This window comes from Eubalaena glacialis, chromosome X, assembly GCF_028564815.1.
Source record: "Eubalaena glacialis isolate mEubGla1 chromosome X, mEubGla1.1.hap2.+ XY, whole genome shotgun sequence".
Classification (NCBI taxonomy): Eukaryota; Metazoa; Chordata; class Mammalia; order Artiodactyla; family Balaenidae; genus Eubalaena; species Eubalaena glacialis.
This window is the reverse complement of record NC_083736.1, coordinates 70,443,065-70,461,394: the sequence shown is the minus strand read 5'-3', so window position 1 is coordinate 70,461,394 and position 18,330 is coordinate 70,443,065. Positions and strand designations below refer to the sequence as shown.

Below are 18,330 nucleotides of genomic sequence, written 5' to 3'. Positions count from 1 at the left end.
TATATTGCAAAATGATTACCACCAAAGTATTCTTTGATTTTTTAATGGTCTTAGGCAAAAGCAATACAATATTGACCTACCTTCATATTTACTGGTAGAATGATTAGGGTGCATTAGTTTAATGGGCTACCCATAACAAAGTTATCAAGTGAGACCACAGGTATGAAAGTGCTTTGGAAACGGTAATTAACAACACACATGTAAAATTATAGTATTGTTACTGTTATTCTTTTGAGAAATATTACAAGAAGAGAAATCCAAAGAATATTTAATGATTACATTTTGATCACTGTGTAACCTAAGAGGAGTTAATATTTGAAGATAGGAGAACCTTCCCAGAGCTTCCTCAATGTAAGTAATTGCTTAACCCAGTGCCTTTCAAGCAATAATGTGTATAGGAATCCTCTGGAGATCTTGTTAACATGCAGATTCTGGTTCAGTTAACATGCAGACTCTGGGTTGGTCCTGAGAGTCTGCATTTCTGACAAGCTCCCAGGTGATGCTCATGCTTCTGATCTCTGGACCACACTGTGTGTGCCAAGGAATAATTTTGGCTCTGCCTCTTAAACTCAATCACTAATCCTATTATTAAGGGCAAATGTGTGGTTGCAAGGAAACATATATTCAATAGGTGGAGACATTATCCCTTTCTCATAAATACAGAGCTGGCACTGAAACTCTGGTTTGGAAGATGAGCTTAAAAATCATCCAGGTAGGGGCTTCCCTGGTGGCACAGTGGTTAAGAATCCACCTGCCAATGCAGGGGACATGAGTTCGAGCCCTGGTCCGGGAAGATCCCACATGCCGTAGAGCAACTAAGCCTGTGCGCCACAACTACTGAAGCCTGTGCACCTAGAGCCCATGCTCCGCAACAAGAGAAGCCACTGCAATGAGAAGCCCACTAGCCCCCGCTCGCTGCAACTAGAGAAAGCCCGCGGGCAGCAACGAAGACCCAAAGCAGCCAAAAATAAAATTAATTAATTAAATAAATTTTGAAAAATCATCCAGGTAGGCCCATATAAATAATTCTAAACAGAGAGATTTCTATCCCTTTTTTCAGTATCTGTAGGGAAAAAAAATTCAGATCTTTCTAACAAATTAAGCTTAATATGTTTTTAGCTTTACTGGCAGGACCATTTCTCTTTTTCTCATCTAAATTTTTTTCTGTTCCAATTTAAACCACTTGTTCCTGCAGATTGATTGATGATAGAGAAATTAACTACATAATCATTTCCAAATATCTTTTTTATATAATTACAGCTCCAATGGCTTCATTTTAAAGTGCCTATAGTTTTAGTAATTTGGTCTAGGAAATGAATTTCCCTGTATCCCAGCTAAGTAAATATTTGATACATGTAAAAACATAATGCAAACCTTTGTATAATGGGTATGCCTTGAGTTACTGCCCCAATCCCTTCCAAGACTAAAACAACAAGAATGACAATGGCACCATTTTATCTGTGGTGGTGTGATGGTATTTTTTTTTAATACAAAAGACAATTCCATTTCTTTTTTAAGATGACCTCAAAGACTGGCGAGACAGTTTCGTTCAAGGAAATAATCATCCCTTTACTGGATTAAATAATATGTTCTGTGGGAAAATACCCACTGTTTTCCTATTTGGAGATTTAAGTTGTGAGGAGAAAATCCTATTCACCTGGCTGATAGTCACAAGCAGGACCAGCTTCATGGGCATGTGACCAGTGCAGTCACACAGGGCTCCACACTCAGAAGGTCCCTGTACTTGGTTTAGTGCTCTGCCATCACTGTCTTGAAATTCTGAATAACTTTTGGACAAGTGGCCCTGCATTTTCATTTCACATTAGGCCCAGCAATTATGTAGCTGGTCCCAAGTACATGGGTGAACACTGCTGTTCATCTGGTTTCCTGGAATATGTGTATAAAATTTAGTCTCTGTTCCAGCATGATTGCCTCATCATTTCGAAAATGAAACGAGTTCAAGTTATTAATTATCCACCTTTCCTTCCAAGAAGGACTACACACACATGCACCAATGTGTACTTTCCTACTAGGCTACAGCCATCACCCTCTTCATGGTATTGTGCCCCTCATATCACACACTGTAATTTCAAAGAATCCTATACAGCCATTGATTGGCATGCTGCCCAATGATCTTAGTCTGCTAGTCATTTTCACTTATTAATTTCATGGCAGAATAATGTATAGAGATGTTTTTGTTTTATTTTTCCTGCTGTGGAAGAATCAGGAAGAATAAGAGAAATATAGCTCCCCCCATCCAAAGGGAACATACTCCTATGCCTGTTGAAGTTGTCTGAAGACAGGAAGTTGTCTTCCTGTCTTAGTTTGTTGAATCATGCTAGTGTGTGTGTGTGTGTGTGTGTGTGTGTGTGTGTATGTGTGTGTGATGGGGGGAGAGCAGGGCACAGAATGGTGACTGAAGCACCCAGAGAGGTGAAGTTTACTTAAGACCAGGAAAAGAACAGAGGTCTACTTGCCGTTTCCTTGAGTGGTGGGATCCAAGACCCATTTCATCTCCAGGGAGGTGAATGGCTATGTCCAATTTTCAGCAAAAAATGCAGTGCCAAGCATAGCCCAGAGGCAGCAGAGTCCTCAGACTCCAGGGATCCAGCTTGGACGATGGGCATACAAGTGGTAATGTGGACCAAAGACTGGAGAAATTGCCCCCCATTTTTTTCAGGATGCAAAAAAAAGAGCTGTTTTTCACTCCTGAGCACTTCTTTTCTACAAAAGTCCTCCACCAACTTTTTCTTTTTTTGCTTTACGCAAGGACATGAGGGGTTAGTGGGTGAGGGTGAGGAACCCATAATGACTAAGATAGAATTTTTTAACAATCTAGCAGAACAGGGCCTCAAAATCAGATATCATCTGATTTAAAGAAAATTAAGTAATGTCATATTTCTTGCATGTCCCATGAGGCAGTTGTAAACTTTTCCTGCAACAATGTAATATTTAACCCACAAACATCCAGCTGATGACTCACAATTTCCCACACAAATGCCCTTGGATTTTTCCCTAACAGTTTAACAAAAGTCCTGTCCCAAACATGCCGACCTCTCTTCACACAGGGGAGTCATTTGTAGTACAGAGAGACCTGGCAAGGGCCCACTGAGGTAGACATTTGACTACCTCAGCTGCTAAAGATTCTGCCCATCAGGGTCTTTCTTCCTCAACAAACTCTTCCCAGAGTCTTAGGGATAAAGGGCAAAGACCAAGTCCTCATGGAGAGACAATCAGAAAAGGGCAGTGTTGGTACCCTACTAATCCCACTATAGGCTGATCTCCTCTAGATCCCTATGGCCCCTCTTGCTCCAGGAATTTACAGCATTTTTCCTGTAAGAAATTCCTTCCTACAGGAATCTGTAGCACTTTTGCCTACTACCAGAGCCATGGCCCCTACGCTGGGTGTTGCTCCCTACAGATATTGCCTGCTACAGGACACTGGTCTGTGTCTGGTGCTTGAAGCATGAAGCCATTGGGGCTACAACCCTAAGAATGGCTGCCAGAAACTGCTCTATGAAGTCTGTTTTATCACAGCTAGGTGATAGTTCCTGCAGTCATCATTGCACTGCTAGATCATCAAGGCTGCTTCCCATTGAGTAAATCAATGGATCCAAACTAGAACTCTCCTAACGCTTGGGCTCTGACTTAAACAGAAGTTGGCCTTTGGAATTTCATGCCCTAAAGGAGAATACACCAGAATCCTAACTTTTTTTTTTTTTTGCTTTTATTAAACCCCCTGTGTGGTCTTTATGTTGTTATAGGTTCTTAGAAGGAGTATAGTTCAATCTATCTTGACAGGAACTGATTTGGATAAACTAGCTGAGCAATGTTCTCAAGCACATATGAGGGCCCTACTTTCCAGATATCTAATCCCCTAATAGAGGGATTATATCCCCTAACACTGTTCCTGAAGCTTCCTCAGGCAGCTCCCTTCACTCTTCCAGTTGCCTGATGGACATTAACCAAATAATGGTCATGAGCAACCTTCTCCCCGCAGAGCAGGTACGTTCAGTCACACTCTTAGTCGATACACACCTTGGGCAACATCGGATTTGAGGTCACAAAGACTTCTAGTCACTGGGCCACAATTAGCTGTGCGTTGTCTTTCTCCACAGATTTGTTGCCCAATGCATTTCTAATACGAGCCCAGAAGAGTGGCCTCTCTTGGGCACTGTCTGGCCAGGTGATAAATGTCTGCCTATTCACAAGTTTCCTGAGTCGGTGGTAGCTGGATAACTTATAGTTTGGGATCTCTTCCAGGAAGATCAAGATGATGACATCCTCGTGCCCATAGAACATCTTGATGCTGGCCAGCTGTACTTCAAGCTGGCACCATTCACTGTGCAGGTAGTGGTTACTGACCACACACACAAGTTTTCCGGCTGGTGTTGATGGCATTCTGGATGTTCTCAAAGATGTCTATGCCTGGTTCAAAGTCCCGGTGGTGAAGACAGAGCTTAAAAGTGGGCTGGCCACCTTCTTCTAGGGCTGGAACAAGCTCTTCATATACCCACTGCTCATCAGTGGCAGTGAAAGAGACAAAGGCATCATAGATGAACTCCTTCTCCATCCTATGCCACTTGGCCAGGTACCAGGCTCAAAATATGTAGAGCCCATACCATAGAGATGGAGTCATCTTGGCAATGAACCAAGAGGAGACCATGGTTGTGAGGACCAGACTGAAGGAGCAGAAGAAGCAAACTTTTCCTAGGTCAAAATTACACATAGAATCATCAAAATCTATCAAGAAACTCTGGATATTTGGCTGCTGACAAGTATAGCTCTGGAGGTAGGGGATACGGACATTTGCTGTGTTTATTGACCAATTCTTGAACCATGCATTGTCACAGCTGCACTGAAGTTTGTTCCCATAGAGATCAAAGTACTTCAGAGATTTCAGATTCTCCAGATGACTTTGATTAATGACTCTTAGGTTGTTGAATCTTAAAGAGAAGACCTGAAGGCTTTCTAAGCCAGAGAACATGCCAGGAGTCAATGACACTAAGTTGTTTTCTAGGCGCAGCATTTTTAGTCTTTTGAGTTTTTGGAATAAGGAAATATTTAAACTGAGACTTCGGTCTCCAGATTTTGTTCCTGAGATATCCAACTTTGTGAGATTAATCAGGGAGTCAAACTGAAGGTCATCTAGGAATACCATGGGATTTTTCCCTAGGAGTAGCTCCTGCAGGCCATTCAGCCCTTGGAAGAAGTTGGTTGGAACAACCTGAATTCCATGTATTTGTCCTTCTAGGTTGAGTTGTTTCAAAGACTTGAGGTTCATAAATGGAGGAAATGGCAAGGTCCTAGTGGTTTCATAACTAATTTTATTAAAACTGAGATTCAAAACTTCTAGATTTTCCAGGCCCAAGAAAAGGCCTGCTTGAAAACTTGACAAGATATTGTATGCCAAGTCAAGTTTATAGAGGTAATTGAGGTCAGAAAATGCATTCTCCTCTATGTCTTTCAGGCAGTTCTGGGAGAGAATGAGAACTTGGAGCTTCTTCAGAAACTGAAATGTTCTGCATTTCAGTGTCCGAATATTGTTGTATCCAAGGTCTAAACTCTCTAAATTTGGAAATTGAGCAAAGGAGTATTTGTCAATTTTTACTATCCAGCACCCAGCCAAGTTGAGCTCCTTCAATGAATACAGCCCATAGAAGGCCATATTATTGAGTTCTGTGATGGGATTTCTAGAGAGAAAGAGAGATTGTAGGTACCTCAAGGGTGAAAATGCAAAATCTGGAAATCTTTTAAACTTATTGTGGCTCAGGTCTAGGGCTCTCAAGTTCTGGAGGGCACTCCAGGTCCTGTTGCTGAGAAAGGAAGGTTGACACGTGTTTAGATTCAGCCTTTGGAGGCTGGGCATAGCATCAAACTCACTGTCATTGAGGTGAACAAGATCATTGCTTTGGCTCAGGTCAAGGGACAAAAGCCTGGTACAGTTGGCAAGGCGCTTTACGCCCCCTGCATTAATGGCATTTTTCCAAAAAACCAAAGCCTCTAATACAGGTAAATTTCGGAGGAAGCGACACCAAATATAGACATGGTATATCTTCATTTAGTCAAAACCTCCTTTATATTTTTAAAAAGTTTTAAAATATTCTCTGTAAAATTTTGTGTTTCTGTGTTAGGGTATGTCCTAGAAACTTTTAGATTTTATTATTGAGATATTGAGAAATATCTTATTTTTTCCTAATTTTCTAGTTAAGTATAGCAAGGGTGCCATAAGTTTTTAATTTTTTGTGTTCTTGTTGATCATAAGCATAGAAAGCTTTCTGAACTCATAATAGTTTTTAAAATATGACTGTTTATTCTATTAGGTTTATCTGTTAATGATTATGTTCTCTGTAGGTAATGGAAGTTATATATCTCTTTTTCAATTCATACATTTCCTATGCATTTTTTTATGTTGGTCTCATAATATTGGTCACAACCTCCCTATATTAAATCATAGTGATGAGAGATTTTTTTTTGTTAATGGGATGACATCTATAGATTTTCAATTAACTATTTTATTTGCTATAAGTTTCAATATATATCAAGTCAGAAAACTTCCCTCATACTCCTAATTTTTTAAGGAAGAATATAGTTGAGTTTGACCAGAACACAAAGAGAGAGGGGGAAATAGAGCCATCAACTAAGGGAGAGTGTACAGGGGCAACAACTTTCTTGCACAGATGATAAACTGGCAGTAAGTACAGAAGTGTGAAAATATCAAGCACTTACTATGTGTCCAGCATTTTCATAGGCATGAATGACTCACTACAAAACTCAGCAAGATAAATAGTCTCAACCCCACTGTATACATGGGGAACTGGAAGCTCAGAGACACAAATATTGTACAGCTAATGTGAGGCAGATTAGCAATTCAAAGAAAAGGCTATATCTTATTTATGTGGAAATTAGATGTAAGTTTACATACATTTTTAATAGCAGCTTAATTAAAGTATATTTTATATACCATAAACTTTATTCTTTTAAAGTGTATAATGAAGTGGTTTTTAATATAGTTGCAAATTTGTGCAATCATCACTATCCAATTCCAGAAAATTGTCTTCACCGTCCCCCCCTCAAAAAAGCCCTGCACACATTAGCAATCACTCTCCATTCTTGCTTTTATGTAGGCCCTGACAACCACTAATCTATTTTCTCTCTCTATGGATATGCTTATTCTGGACATTTCATATAAATAGAAACACAAAATATGTGGCAAAAAAAAAACAAAGCAAAGGCTATATCATCTCAGAACCTCATGTTCTTTCCACTACCTTCTGTCGCCCCTTAATTCCAAAAGAGCAGCCCCCAAACATTTGTAACAACGATTACATCACAGGGATACTTGTAACAACTCTATCTCAGTGATCACTTTGAAGAATGCTAATTTGGTGTATAAATTCTAGACTATTCCACAAAAGGCGGTGTCCTAAGTTTATACTTACACTTTATATTCATGTCAATGACAGAGAAAATGAAAAATACAATGATCTGATGATAGTTTCAATTTCAATTTTAAGTCAGCCCGCTGGTATTAGGACTGAGATGAGTAGATTGATTCAGTGCTAGGAGGCCAATGCTTTAAGGCATTTTAACTTTGTTAGGCAACAGGAAGGAAATGGATCAAAGGATGAGAGATTTCATTGCAAAAGTAAATATAAGAAGAAGGAGGGCTTCCCTGGTGGCGCAGTGGTTGAGAGTCTGCCTGCCAATGCAGGGGACATGGGTTCAAGCCCTGGTCTGGGAAGATCCCACATGCCGCGGAGCAACTAGGCCCGTGAGCCACAATTACTGAGCCTGCGCGTCTGGAGCCTGTGCTCCGCAACGGGAGAGGCCGCGATAGTGAGAGGCCCGTGCACCGCAATGAAGAGTGGCCCCTGCTTGCCGCAACTGGGGAGAGCCCTCGCACAGAAACGAGGACCCAACACAACCATAAATGAATAAATAAATAAATAAAATTTAAAAAAAAAAGAAGAAAGAGAAGGGCAAAGAGGAGGAGCAGAAGAGGAAGAAAAAGTAGTAGCATAAGTAAATATGTCTTGCATAAGTGTGGGGTGACTCAAGGAAACTGGGTTGAACAAGATGGCATTGCCGGATGAATGCTCTCACAGATGACAAGGGTTACCAACATGACCCCTAAAATCTATCCCTGTTTGTCCCAGGAAATTTTAAATGAAGGGAAACTGTAAAGCTCCAAACATCCAAATTGCCCACCCTGACAAGGTACAGAAAGGGACAAGCTTTGTTGGTAAAGGTTCCATGGGGGCAGGGCTAGGGGAGGTTTCTTTTACCTGAAACTGCTGGTGTTACTGCAATCAAAGGAGCATTCAGAGCCAATACCAGAGCAGGGAGCTGGGGCCTATAAACCATAGAAGAAGAGAAGTACTTAAAGGTAACCAAAATGAAGGGCTTCTAGAAGCAGTTGTGGAACTAGGTTCAGCATGCCAGGGAGATGAGAGCAGAGAGTAGACAGTCAAGAAAGTGAATAGGAAAGAATCTGTGCAAAGACCCAAACAGCACTGGTTTTTGCAGCTTGAGTTTAGGCCTGTCACGCTGAACTTTTCAAAGTACTGGAACAGGGCAGAGAGCCAAACTCGTCTGGCTGTGGCATTCAAAATGAGGCAAGGATAGTGAAGAAATAAGAACTTTCTATAGTAGACTAAAGATACATGCTCCCCAATGTTCATAGCAGTACTATGTACAATAGCCAGGACATGGAAGCAACCTAAGTGTCCATAAAGAGATCAATGGGTAAAGAAGATGTGATAATGACTCAGCCATAAAAAAGAACAAAATAATGCCATTTGCAGCAACATGGATAGACCTACAGATTGTCATACTGAGTGAAGTAAGTCAGATACAGAAAGACAAATATCATATGATATCACTCATATGTGGAATCTAAGAAAAAGGGTACAAATGAACTTATTTACAGAAACAGACCCTAGACAAAGAAAACAGACATACGGTTACCAAAGGGGAAGGAGGGGGAGACATAAATTAGGAGCTTGGGATTAACAAATACACACTACTTTATATAAAATAGATAAACATCAAAGGTCCTACTGTGTAGCACAGGGAACTATATTCAACATCTCATAATATCTTATAATAGAAAGGAATCTGAAAAAAAATATATATATAAACTGAATCACTTTGCTGTATACCTGAAACTAAGACAACATTGTAATTCAACTATACTTCAATTAAAAAAGAAATTTCTACAGTAAGCTAGATGTCTGTATACTATGTAATACAAGTTTATGATATTGTCACTGTGCTGCTCTACTTAATTTTTATATTAGAAAAATATATCTATGCTGACCATATTTTATGAACCAAAAGTCAAGACATGCTAGTCTTACATTGGGTTAGAATATTTTTCATTGGAACTAGCTTTAAAATTTCAGAATGTATTTTTACCATATTTGTAAAGGTTAGTCTAAAGCATAGCATTTAGCATTTGATTAAAAATGATATTTGTAATCATTTTAATTTTTTTTTTAAATTGGCATCAGGCTTTCAGTTTAGAACATAAACACTTATTTCGAAAACTTTTATAAGCAAATAAGGTTTGATCTACATCACTTCAACCTAGACCATCTTCTCCCAAAATATTATATGCCATGGACTGCCTAGATAGCAAATTCTTTACTGAAAAATGTTAAAAAATTTTTTTCCAATAGGTGGTACATGCAGATATTTAAAATTCAAACAGCACAAAATGATGCACAGTAAAAATGTAAGTCTCCTCACCCCAATTCCTCAGCCCTCCTCCTTTGTTATCAGCTTCTCCTGTGTCCTTCCAGACAGAAAATCTCTAAAATGTCTGTAAGGAGAGGCTGTGAAGGTACTGGACAGTTGGGTGTGGGGCAAGGAGGGAAGGAGTCCAAACGAGGGGAAAAAAGAGTACACAAAGGGTGAAGGCAGGAGTCGTGAAAGACAACTTTGACTAGTTTATAACTTTGTCATTTGTTCACCCTTGTTTAGAGAGCCCCTAGCCTAAAGCTTTACTTTCTTGTAGCAAAGCTTGCTATACCAAAAGCATCTGAAAGCTGAGCATCTGATTCCAGGTTCCTTAATATTTTTTCCTCCAAAATAATGGTTCAAAAAAAACTAGCACAAAATTAAATGTATGGATGTAATCTAGCATGAAGCTGCTATAGAAATTCTAAAGCTCCACTTCTCAAAACACCTGGAACCTGGCTTCCCCCTAGTTAAGGAGCAAACTATGCAAGAAGAAAAGGGAAAAAATTATTGACAAATACAGGACATATAAGCTAGCTCATTTTTAGGGAAAAACAAAAAGTTGAGTGTTTTCTACTTTAGCTGCCAGATTCCATTCCTGATCCTCCTCTGTCCACTATATACTCTTTTTTTTTCTTTTTTGGCTGTGTTGGGTCATCGTTGCTGCACACAGGCTTTCTCTAGTTGCAGTGAGCGGGGGCTACTCTTTGTTGCGGTACACGGGCTTCTGCAGGGGACATGGGTTCGAGCACTATATACTCTTAAGTCAACATTTCTGTGTCCTTTGCTATGCATTGGTGCTTGACAGCCAGATTTACCCCTTCCCCCTTCCCACAAGGATGCAGCTGATTTTTTGGACTGGACCCTGTCAAGCCAGCCCATAGAACTCGAAGTGGGGTACCCACACAGTAAAGGAGGAGCTGTGGTTCTCTCCACCCTGGAGCCAAGTCAACCAACTTGCAAGTCTACCCATGATACGCCCACTGCAGAAACTGACAGGATCAAAGGAGCCTTTCAGAAAACTGCTCAACAAAGTCTTTTCAAGGCAGCTGCTGCTGTATTTGCACAGACAAGACTGTGCCTAAAATTAGCACCCAGAAGATTCTAAACCCTTTGGAATTTCTTTCTCTTAAGCCTCAACACTTCATTTCAGGTTAGGGCATTTTAATGGACAAAAGGAAACCTTATTTACTTACTTTGTTTTTAAAGTAAACTTTCTATTTTGAGATAAATGTAGATTCACATGCAGTTGTAGGAAATATACAGAGAGATGTCTTATACATTTTGCCCAGTTTCCCCCAGTGGTAACCTCTTGCAAAACTATGGTACAGCATTACAGCCAGAATATTGACATTGATACAATCCACCAATCTTGTTCAGATTTCCCCAGTTTTACTTGTACTTATGTGTGGTATATTTAGCTCTATAAAATTTTATCACCTATGTATGTTTGTATATCCACTACTGCAGTCAAGATACAGAACAATTCTATCACCACAAATAACTGCTAATCTGTTCTCTGCCTCTTTGTCACTTCAAGAACCTTATACAGTTGGAAACATATAGTATATGACCTTTTAAGTTGGTTTTTTTCACTCTGCATAATTCCTTAAAGATTCATCCAGATTGTTGTGTATATAATTAGTTTGTTCCTTTTTTTTTTTTTAATATTACATTCATGGTAGAGTTTTATTTATTTATTTATTTGGCTGTGTTGGGTCTTTGTTTCTGTGCTAGGGCTTCCTCTAGTTGCGGCAAGCGGGGGCCACTCTTCATCGCGGTGCGCGGGCCTCTCACTATTGTGGCCTCTCTTGTTGTGGAGCACAGGCTCCAGACGCGCAGGCTCAGCAGTTGTGGCTCACGGGCCCAGTTGCTCCGCGGCATGTGGGATCTTCCCATACCAGGGCTCGAACCCGTGTCCCCTGCATTAGCAGGCAGATTCTCAACCACCGCGCCACCAGGGAAGCCCAGTTTGTTCCTTTTTATTTGAGTAGTATTCCATGGTATGTATTCCATAGTATTCCAGAGTTGGTTCATCCATTCATCAGTTGATGGACACCTGGATTATTTCCACTTTTTGACTATTATGAATAAAGTTGCTATGAATATTCATGTACAAGTTTTTGTGTGGGCATATGTTCTCATTTCTCAGAGATAAATGTTAATTCACTTTTAAACTCAGCCTTTTTGACTAAGAAAGACAAGCGATATGAAAGAATTTCACATATGCTGAATTAACTTGCCAAACCATTTGTGCGAAAGACTAGCCCATCTCTCTCATGACTCAGTATAAATCCTTAAAAAATAATATGTTTAGAGAGGTGAAGTGACTTGTCAAAAGAAAAGCCATGAGAAGAACCCAAGTTTCCTGATTTCAAGCTGCTTTTATCTTCTACCAGGTTGTCCATGTAGGTTCTAGTCCCACAGCTGGCAGAAAGGACAATGAAAATCCCACTAGAAAGGATGTTATTTTGGTAGTTGGATGGCTATCCCACAAACAGTTATACAGGGATTTCTTTAGGATAAGAACAGTAAAAGGGGGACTTCCCTGGTGGCGCAATGGTTAAGAATCCGCCTGCCAATGCAGGGGACATGGGTTCGATCCCTGGTCCGGGAAGATCCCACATGCCGCAGAGCAACTGACCCTGTGTGCCACAACTACTGATCCTGTGCTCTAGAGCCTGTGAACCACAACTACTGAGCCCACATGCCACAACTACTGAAGCCCATGTGCCTAGAGCCTGTGCTCCAACAAGAGAAGCCACCACAGTGAGAAGCCCGTGCACTGCAACAAAGAGTAGCTCCCCCTCACCGCAACTAGAGAAAGCCCGCACACAGCAACGAAGACCCCACACAGCCAAAAAATAATTAATTAATTTTAAAAAAACAGTGAAAGGAAACAAAGGGATAATTCTCTCTTAACAATATCATTGCCACATGACTCATATATTTAATGTTGATCCAATCATATTCTCAGCAAAATCTCCATTGACCAAAAGGTTTAGCAAACTTTTTCCAAAAGGGAAGGCTTAAGGATTTTTTGGGGGCGGGGGGGGGGTGGTTAAAAAGACAGTATATCTGTAGATTAGTCAAACATTTATAATAAAAATTGTACTAGCTTTTTACTTTATAGTTTATGGTGTAGAGAACACCAAACTTGGCTATCATTAAATTGTTTTTAATTCAATGGCAAAATTATGTTTAATAATTACAGAGTAGTATTAAGAAGCGGCCTCAAATATTTTTAGGCATAAAGTAACTGTTATTATTATTGTTTATATCTCACTTCAGCTATAAGAGGTAATTTGATACAGTGGAAAGGATATGGGTTTCAGAATCAGATTTCAACCTTTGCTCTGTGTAACATTGGACTTAACCCCTGAGAACCTTAGTTTTGGAAAATTTATAAAGTGAGAGTTAAAAATCCACACCACATGTGGCTAAGTTTACATACGATAACATGGATGAAATTGCCTAGCACAGGGCCTGGCATGTCACAGGTGCTCAATAAATGTCAATTCTTGATAAGCAGGAATTTAGGCTTTTTTGATATCTCAGATACAAGAAGACCATAAAAGACAAGCCTAAGTGTTTTAAATTTGTTCTGAAATATTAAGAACATCATGTTCATTGATAATATCATCAGTTTTTCAGGATTTGCATAATCTAATGATCATTTCTGCATCACACAGCTTTAACAAGAAGGAGACCAGAATTCAGAATTCACTAGAGTTAAGGGTGGGGGTTCTCCCTGCAGGAGAAAAACATCCAGAGCAAGAGACAGATTAGACGTCCTAGGGCATTACATGTCCCAGAAGCCTGAAGGCAAAGAGAACAAGTTTTTATGTGTGTTGAAAAGGAAGAAGTGGAGAGAGCAACACAGAGTGAGAAAGAAAGAGTGTGAAGGGGGAGGCAGAAAGAGACAGAGATTTGAACTGTGGCTGTGGAGATGGACAAGAGAAGAGGGATTTTATCAAGCCTCACTGTTTGACATGCTGTGTAAACCCATGTACTGCCCCTTTAAGAAAATCTGCAGAAAAGATTCTCTTTAAGAAAAAGCTATTGAAGTTGGATTTGTGTTTTGACTCCCTGCCAAGACTGTACCACAAGAAGACCTAATTTTAACAGTTTACACAGGTCTAATGCAAGTTGATTTCCATTGCATCTCTCAGCAGGAGGGATTGCTAATTGATTGCATATTGCCTGGACCCTAAGAAGCCTGAAGCCTTTGCATTCTCTAAAACCATTAAAAAATCTTACAGGGAGCACCTGATCTTCTCAACCCATCCCATTCCTGGGAAGTAAGGAAAAGAGGTGGGAAGCTCTTAGGCTGACCTGACCAGAAATAGGCTCAGCTTTGAAATCTGCAAAACCTGGCTTCAAGTCCCAGCTCTGTCACTTACCAGCTATGCTCAAGTTATACACTTGTTTCAGTCTCAGTTTCCTCATCTGTAAGCTAGAGTTCAATCAATGGCCTAATACCCACTGTAACTCAGGCCAAAAGCTTGTTGCTGAGCACTGAGCCACCAGGCTCCTGGTCAGCCCACAGCCTCTTGATATGTTACCCACCGGCTGGAGTTCCTCCTCAGGGGAAGCAGAATTGAAATGAGGGGCCATGGAACCCAATGGAGAGGGGCAGAGGAAGAAATGTTCTGTGTTGCTGAGGGGGCTGCAGAGATCATCTTGACCCTGCAGGGGGGCGAGAACCATTTCTGAATTCCTGGGCCATTTCAGCAAAACCCAAGAGGGGACTGAAAGCTACTCTGTAGTTCACCGAGGCATTATTTTACTTGGGCAACAGGAACCAGTGCTGGGTGGAGCTGGAAGTGAAAGTGGGGGTAGCATGGGGGTTGGGGAGGGGAACTGTAACTCACTAATACTGGAAAAGTTTGACCTTAAATAACAAAGTCATGCAAGAGGCTGATTCAGAAAACTGCTGTTTACTTAGTTCCCAGTCATTAGGGAGCTTTCAGAGCAGATGGGGCTTTGGGCACCCTGGCCTCTCCCATCCCAGAAGCTAAGCCAGCTGCTCCTAAGTGGGAAAGTGAGGAGTAGAAGCATGACTCAGGCAGCATAGGGCCCAGGCTACTACTGCCCTTGACTTCTGTGGATGAGGCTGGGAACCCAGCTTGAGAAAGATGGACCCAGAAATTCCACTAAGAGGTGTCTAGACTGCCACCCATCTGCTCCTTTCCTAACAGAGATTTTCTTGCCCTGTGCCTTAATCCATCCAGGGATCATATGCTGATCCTAGCCCCAGATATAGGTCACTGACCTTTACTGCTAATCTAGCTTTAAAAAGTAGTTAGAGAATCTCAGAGCTGGGAGGGACTTCCAAAGGCCATCAAGCAGGCCTCTGCATGCATAATACACAACAGACGAATGCTGAGCTGATCTGTCAAGGTCCAGGGAAGGAGAGTCCACAACCCTCTCAGTAGTTTATACAGGTATTTGTTTAGTGGTTCCTTGTAGTCCTGATCTTCCAGCCTTATTCTCTGCAATTTAAACTTCTTCCTTTTGGCTTTTCTAGAAGTGAAGAGAAGCTGTAGCAGACAGTACCTAGCTAGGATAAATGTAAACATGACACATGCCTATAAGATAAGACATACTGGGGACAACAGGACAACCTGAGGGATTCTTAGGTTATGTTCTGAACAGAAAGAAGAAGGAAGATGACATAAGAAAGATGACTACACATAATTTATCAAGCGAATCAGGACACTTTTGAGAGTGAAATTGGCATTAAACATAACAGGCGTTAATTGAGCTGTACAGGCTGCAACATCTGGTCACCCTGAATATAACATACATAATATAACAAAGAGAAACCCAGACTACTGAATTATATTTTATTTATAGCTTCCAAGTCAAAACAACAGCAATCAACATTTTCAAGTTGGAGAGGATAGAATAAATATGACTAAGAGGGAGCTGAATGCCAAGATAGTTGAGGTATTGGTAAAAGAATGTATAGCTGTTTTAAATTCATGCATTCATGTGTTAATGCATTTCCTACACATTTGTTGAGTACCTACTTTGTTTCAGCTACTATGCAAGGTGATGCTCAAGACAAGACGTAATGGTCCCTGCCCTTGAGCAATAATTTACAGAGAGGTGGATTCACATACACAATTTAAGTTATACTACACAGAAGTAAACACTCAGTATAGGAATAAACAAAATGTTATAGGAGTTGGAAGTTTCCAAGCCCAGATCAGTAACATTCTAAGATATTTAAAGACTTTATAGACATAATTTTGAAAAAAATTGCTACTGGTAATCTTTAAGAAATTATAACAAGCTAAAGATTTTGTTCAACAGACCAACCATGTTACAGAGCTGCTCAAGCAGTTAATACAATCTTGGATTAAATGAATGAAATATTGTTCCCCTGGTCAAACCATACCTAGCACTTTCCTGTTCACCATATTTTTTTTAAATTAATTAATTTTATTTTTGGCTGTGTAGGGTCTTGCTGCGTGCAGGCTTTCTCTAATTGCAGCGAGCGGGGGCTACTCTTGGTTGAGGTGCGCGGGCTTCTCATTACGGTGGCTCCTCGTATTGCGGAGCACAGGCTCTAGGTGCACGGGCTTCAGTAGTTGTGGCACGCAGACTCAGTAGTTGTGGCTCGCAGGCTGTAGAGTGCAGTCTCAGTAGTTGTGGTGCACGGGCTTAGCTGCTCTGCGGCATGTGGGATCTTCCCAGACCAGGGATCAAACCCGTGTCCCCTGCGTTGGCAGGCGGATTCTTAACCACTGCGCCACCAGGGAAGTCCCTGTTCACCATATTTAAAATGACCCATTGACAAAATGCGATGGGTATCTACAGGAGGGTGACTATCATGGTGAAGGATCAGAAAAGCAGGTCATTCATATATATATGTGTATATATACATATGTACATATACATATATATATATATAGTGACCATTATGTCTCAGTTTATGCCTACTGTTGTCATCCCATCCAATTATTACCCCCTTCCACTCTCAAAAGTATTCTGGGGGACTTCCCTGGTGGCACAGTGGTTAAGAATCTGCCTGCCAATGCAGGGGACACGGGTTCGATCCCTGGTCCGGGAAGATCCCACATGCTGTGGAGCAACTAAGCCCGTGCGCCACAATTACTGAGCCTGCGCGCCCTAGAGCCCGTGCTCCACAACAAGAGAAGCCACCGCAATGAAAAGCCCGGGCACTGCAACGAAGAGTAGCCCCTGCTCGCCGCAACTAGAGAAAGCCCGCACGCAGCAATGAAGACCTAGAGCAGCCAAAAAAAAAAAGTACTCCGGTTTGAATGATAAATTATATGGTCACCCTACATATGTATAGCTAATATTTATTAGTGCCATTTATTGTGTGCTAATTTTTGTCATGCAAGATCTCACTTAATCCTTATCACAAACCTGTGATATAGGTGTTATATCATTATTCCCATTTTGTGGATGAGGAATCTGCGTCTCTGAGAATTTAAGTATGCATCCCAAGATTATAATGAACAGGGCTGACTTATCAATTAGGCCCAGTAGATATAGCGTCTAGGGCCCAAAATACGTTCAGGGGTCCATAAAAATGTTTTATTGTCTTTTTAAAATCAGATGAAAAAAATGAAGGAAATGTTGAAGGAAATGTTTCAGGTTGAAGGAAATGTTTTAATATATTATATATTAAATGTTTTAATATATAATATTATTTGTCTTTATACCAAGAGTTGGAAAGTCTAATTTTCTGTAGGTTTTTTCTTTAATGGAAGGGGCCCACAAGGTAAAGGCACCTAGGGCCCATGAAAGTCATAATGTGGCCCTGGTAATGAGTGACAGAACTAGGATCCAAACCCAGTGTCCAAGCTCTTAAACACTAAATGAGAAGGTAAACAGCTGAGGGAACAGGAAGTAGGCAGACTCAGAGCATCACATGACTGTCGTCAGCTATCTAAACAGCAGCCATAAGAAAGCACTTCTGTGCTTATTTGACGTTCCTCTCCTGCCCTTCTGCCTCAGCTGGGCTTGTTGAAATCTTACCCAAGACTCAAGACAGAGCTTAGTTCTTACCAACTCTATGATGCCTTCCCTAACTCCCCATCCTTGGAATTGGTTTCACCTTCTTCTGTACTCCTGCAGCTCATCTTTATATTTATTTTATTTGTATTCTATTCTATTCTATATATGTGTGTGTGTGTGTGTGTGTGTATATATATATATATATATATATATATATATATATAAAATAGCATGTGGTATAACATGTACCACATTCTGCCATTGTATGCATGTTTGTCCCTCTTAAGAATCTGTAAGGGACAGGGACCATATCTTCCTTATCTTTGTATATACAAAATAGAGTGGTTTAAACGTACTGTGGGCTCAGCCAACTTTCAGTGAGCTGATCTTCTTCCTCAGCTCACTTTAAAGATAAACTTCTCAACAGTCAGAGATGGTCCATTGGACCTTTGAGATACTAAGCTCCAGACACTGAAAATGTTCAAGCAGGGCAAGGAGTGCAGAGAGGGGATTCCTGTATTGGTTGGAAGGTTGGACTGAAAATCCTTTAATGGCCTTTCCAACTCTGAGTCTATGGTTTTAGAATTCTGC

The 18,330-nt window shown here is 40.6% G+C and overlaps 1 protein-coding gene across 1 annotated transcript; it reads right to left on the bottom strand.

The window, feature by feature from the left end:
* Positions 1–4,077: 4,077 nt before the first annotated feature.
* LOC133081816 (toll-like receptor 13) lies at positions 4,078–6,061 on the bottom strand. The gene is given in 2 exon segments (XM_061178164.1): positions 4,078–4,374; positions 4,376–6,061. Coding segments are annotated over 2 exon segments (1,983 nt in total).
* Positions 6,062–18,330: the final 12,269 nt, after the last annotated feature.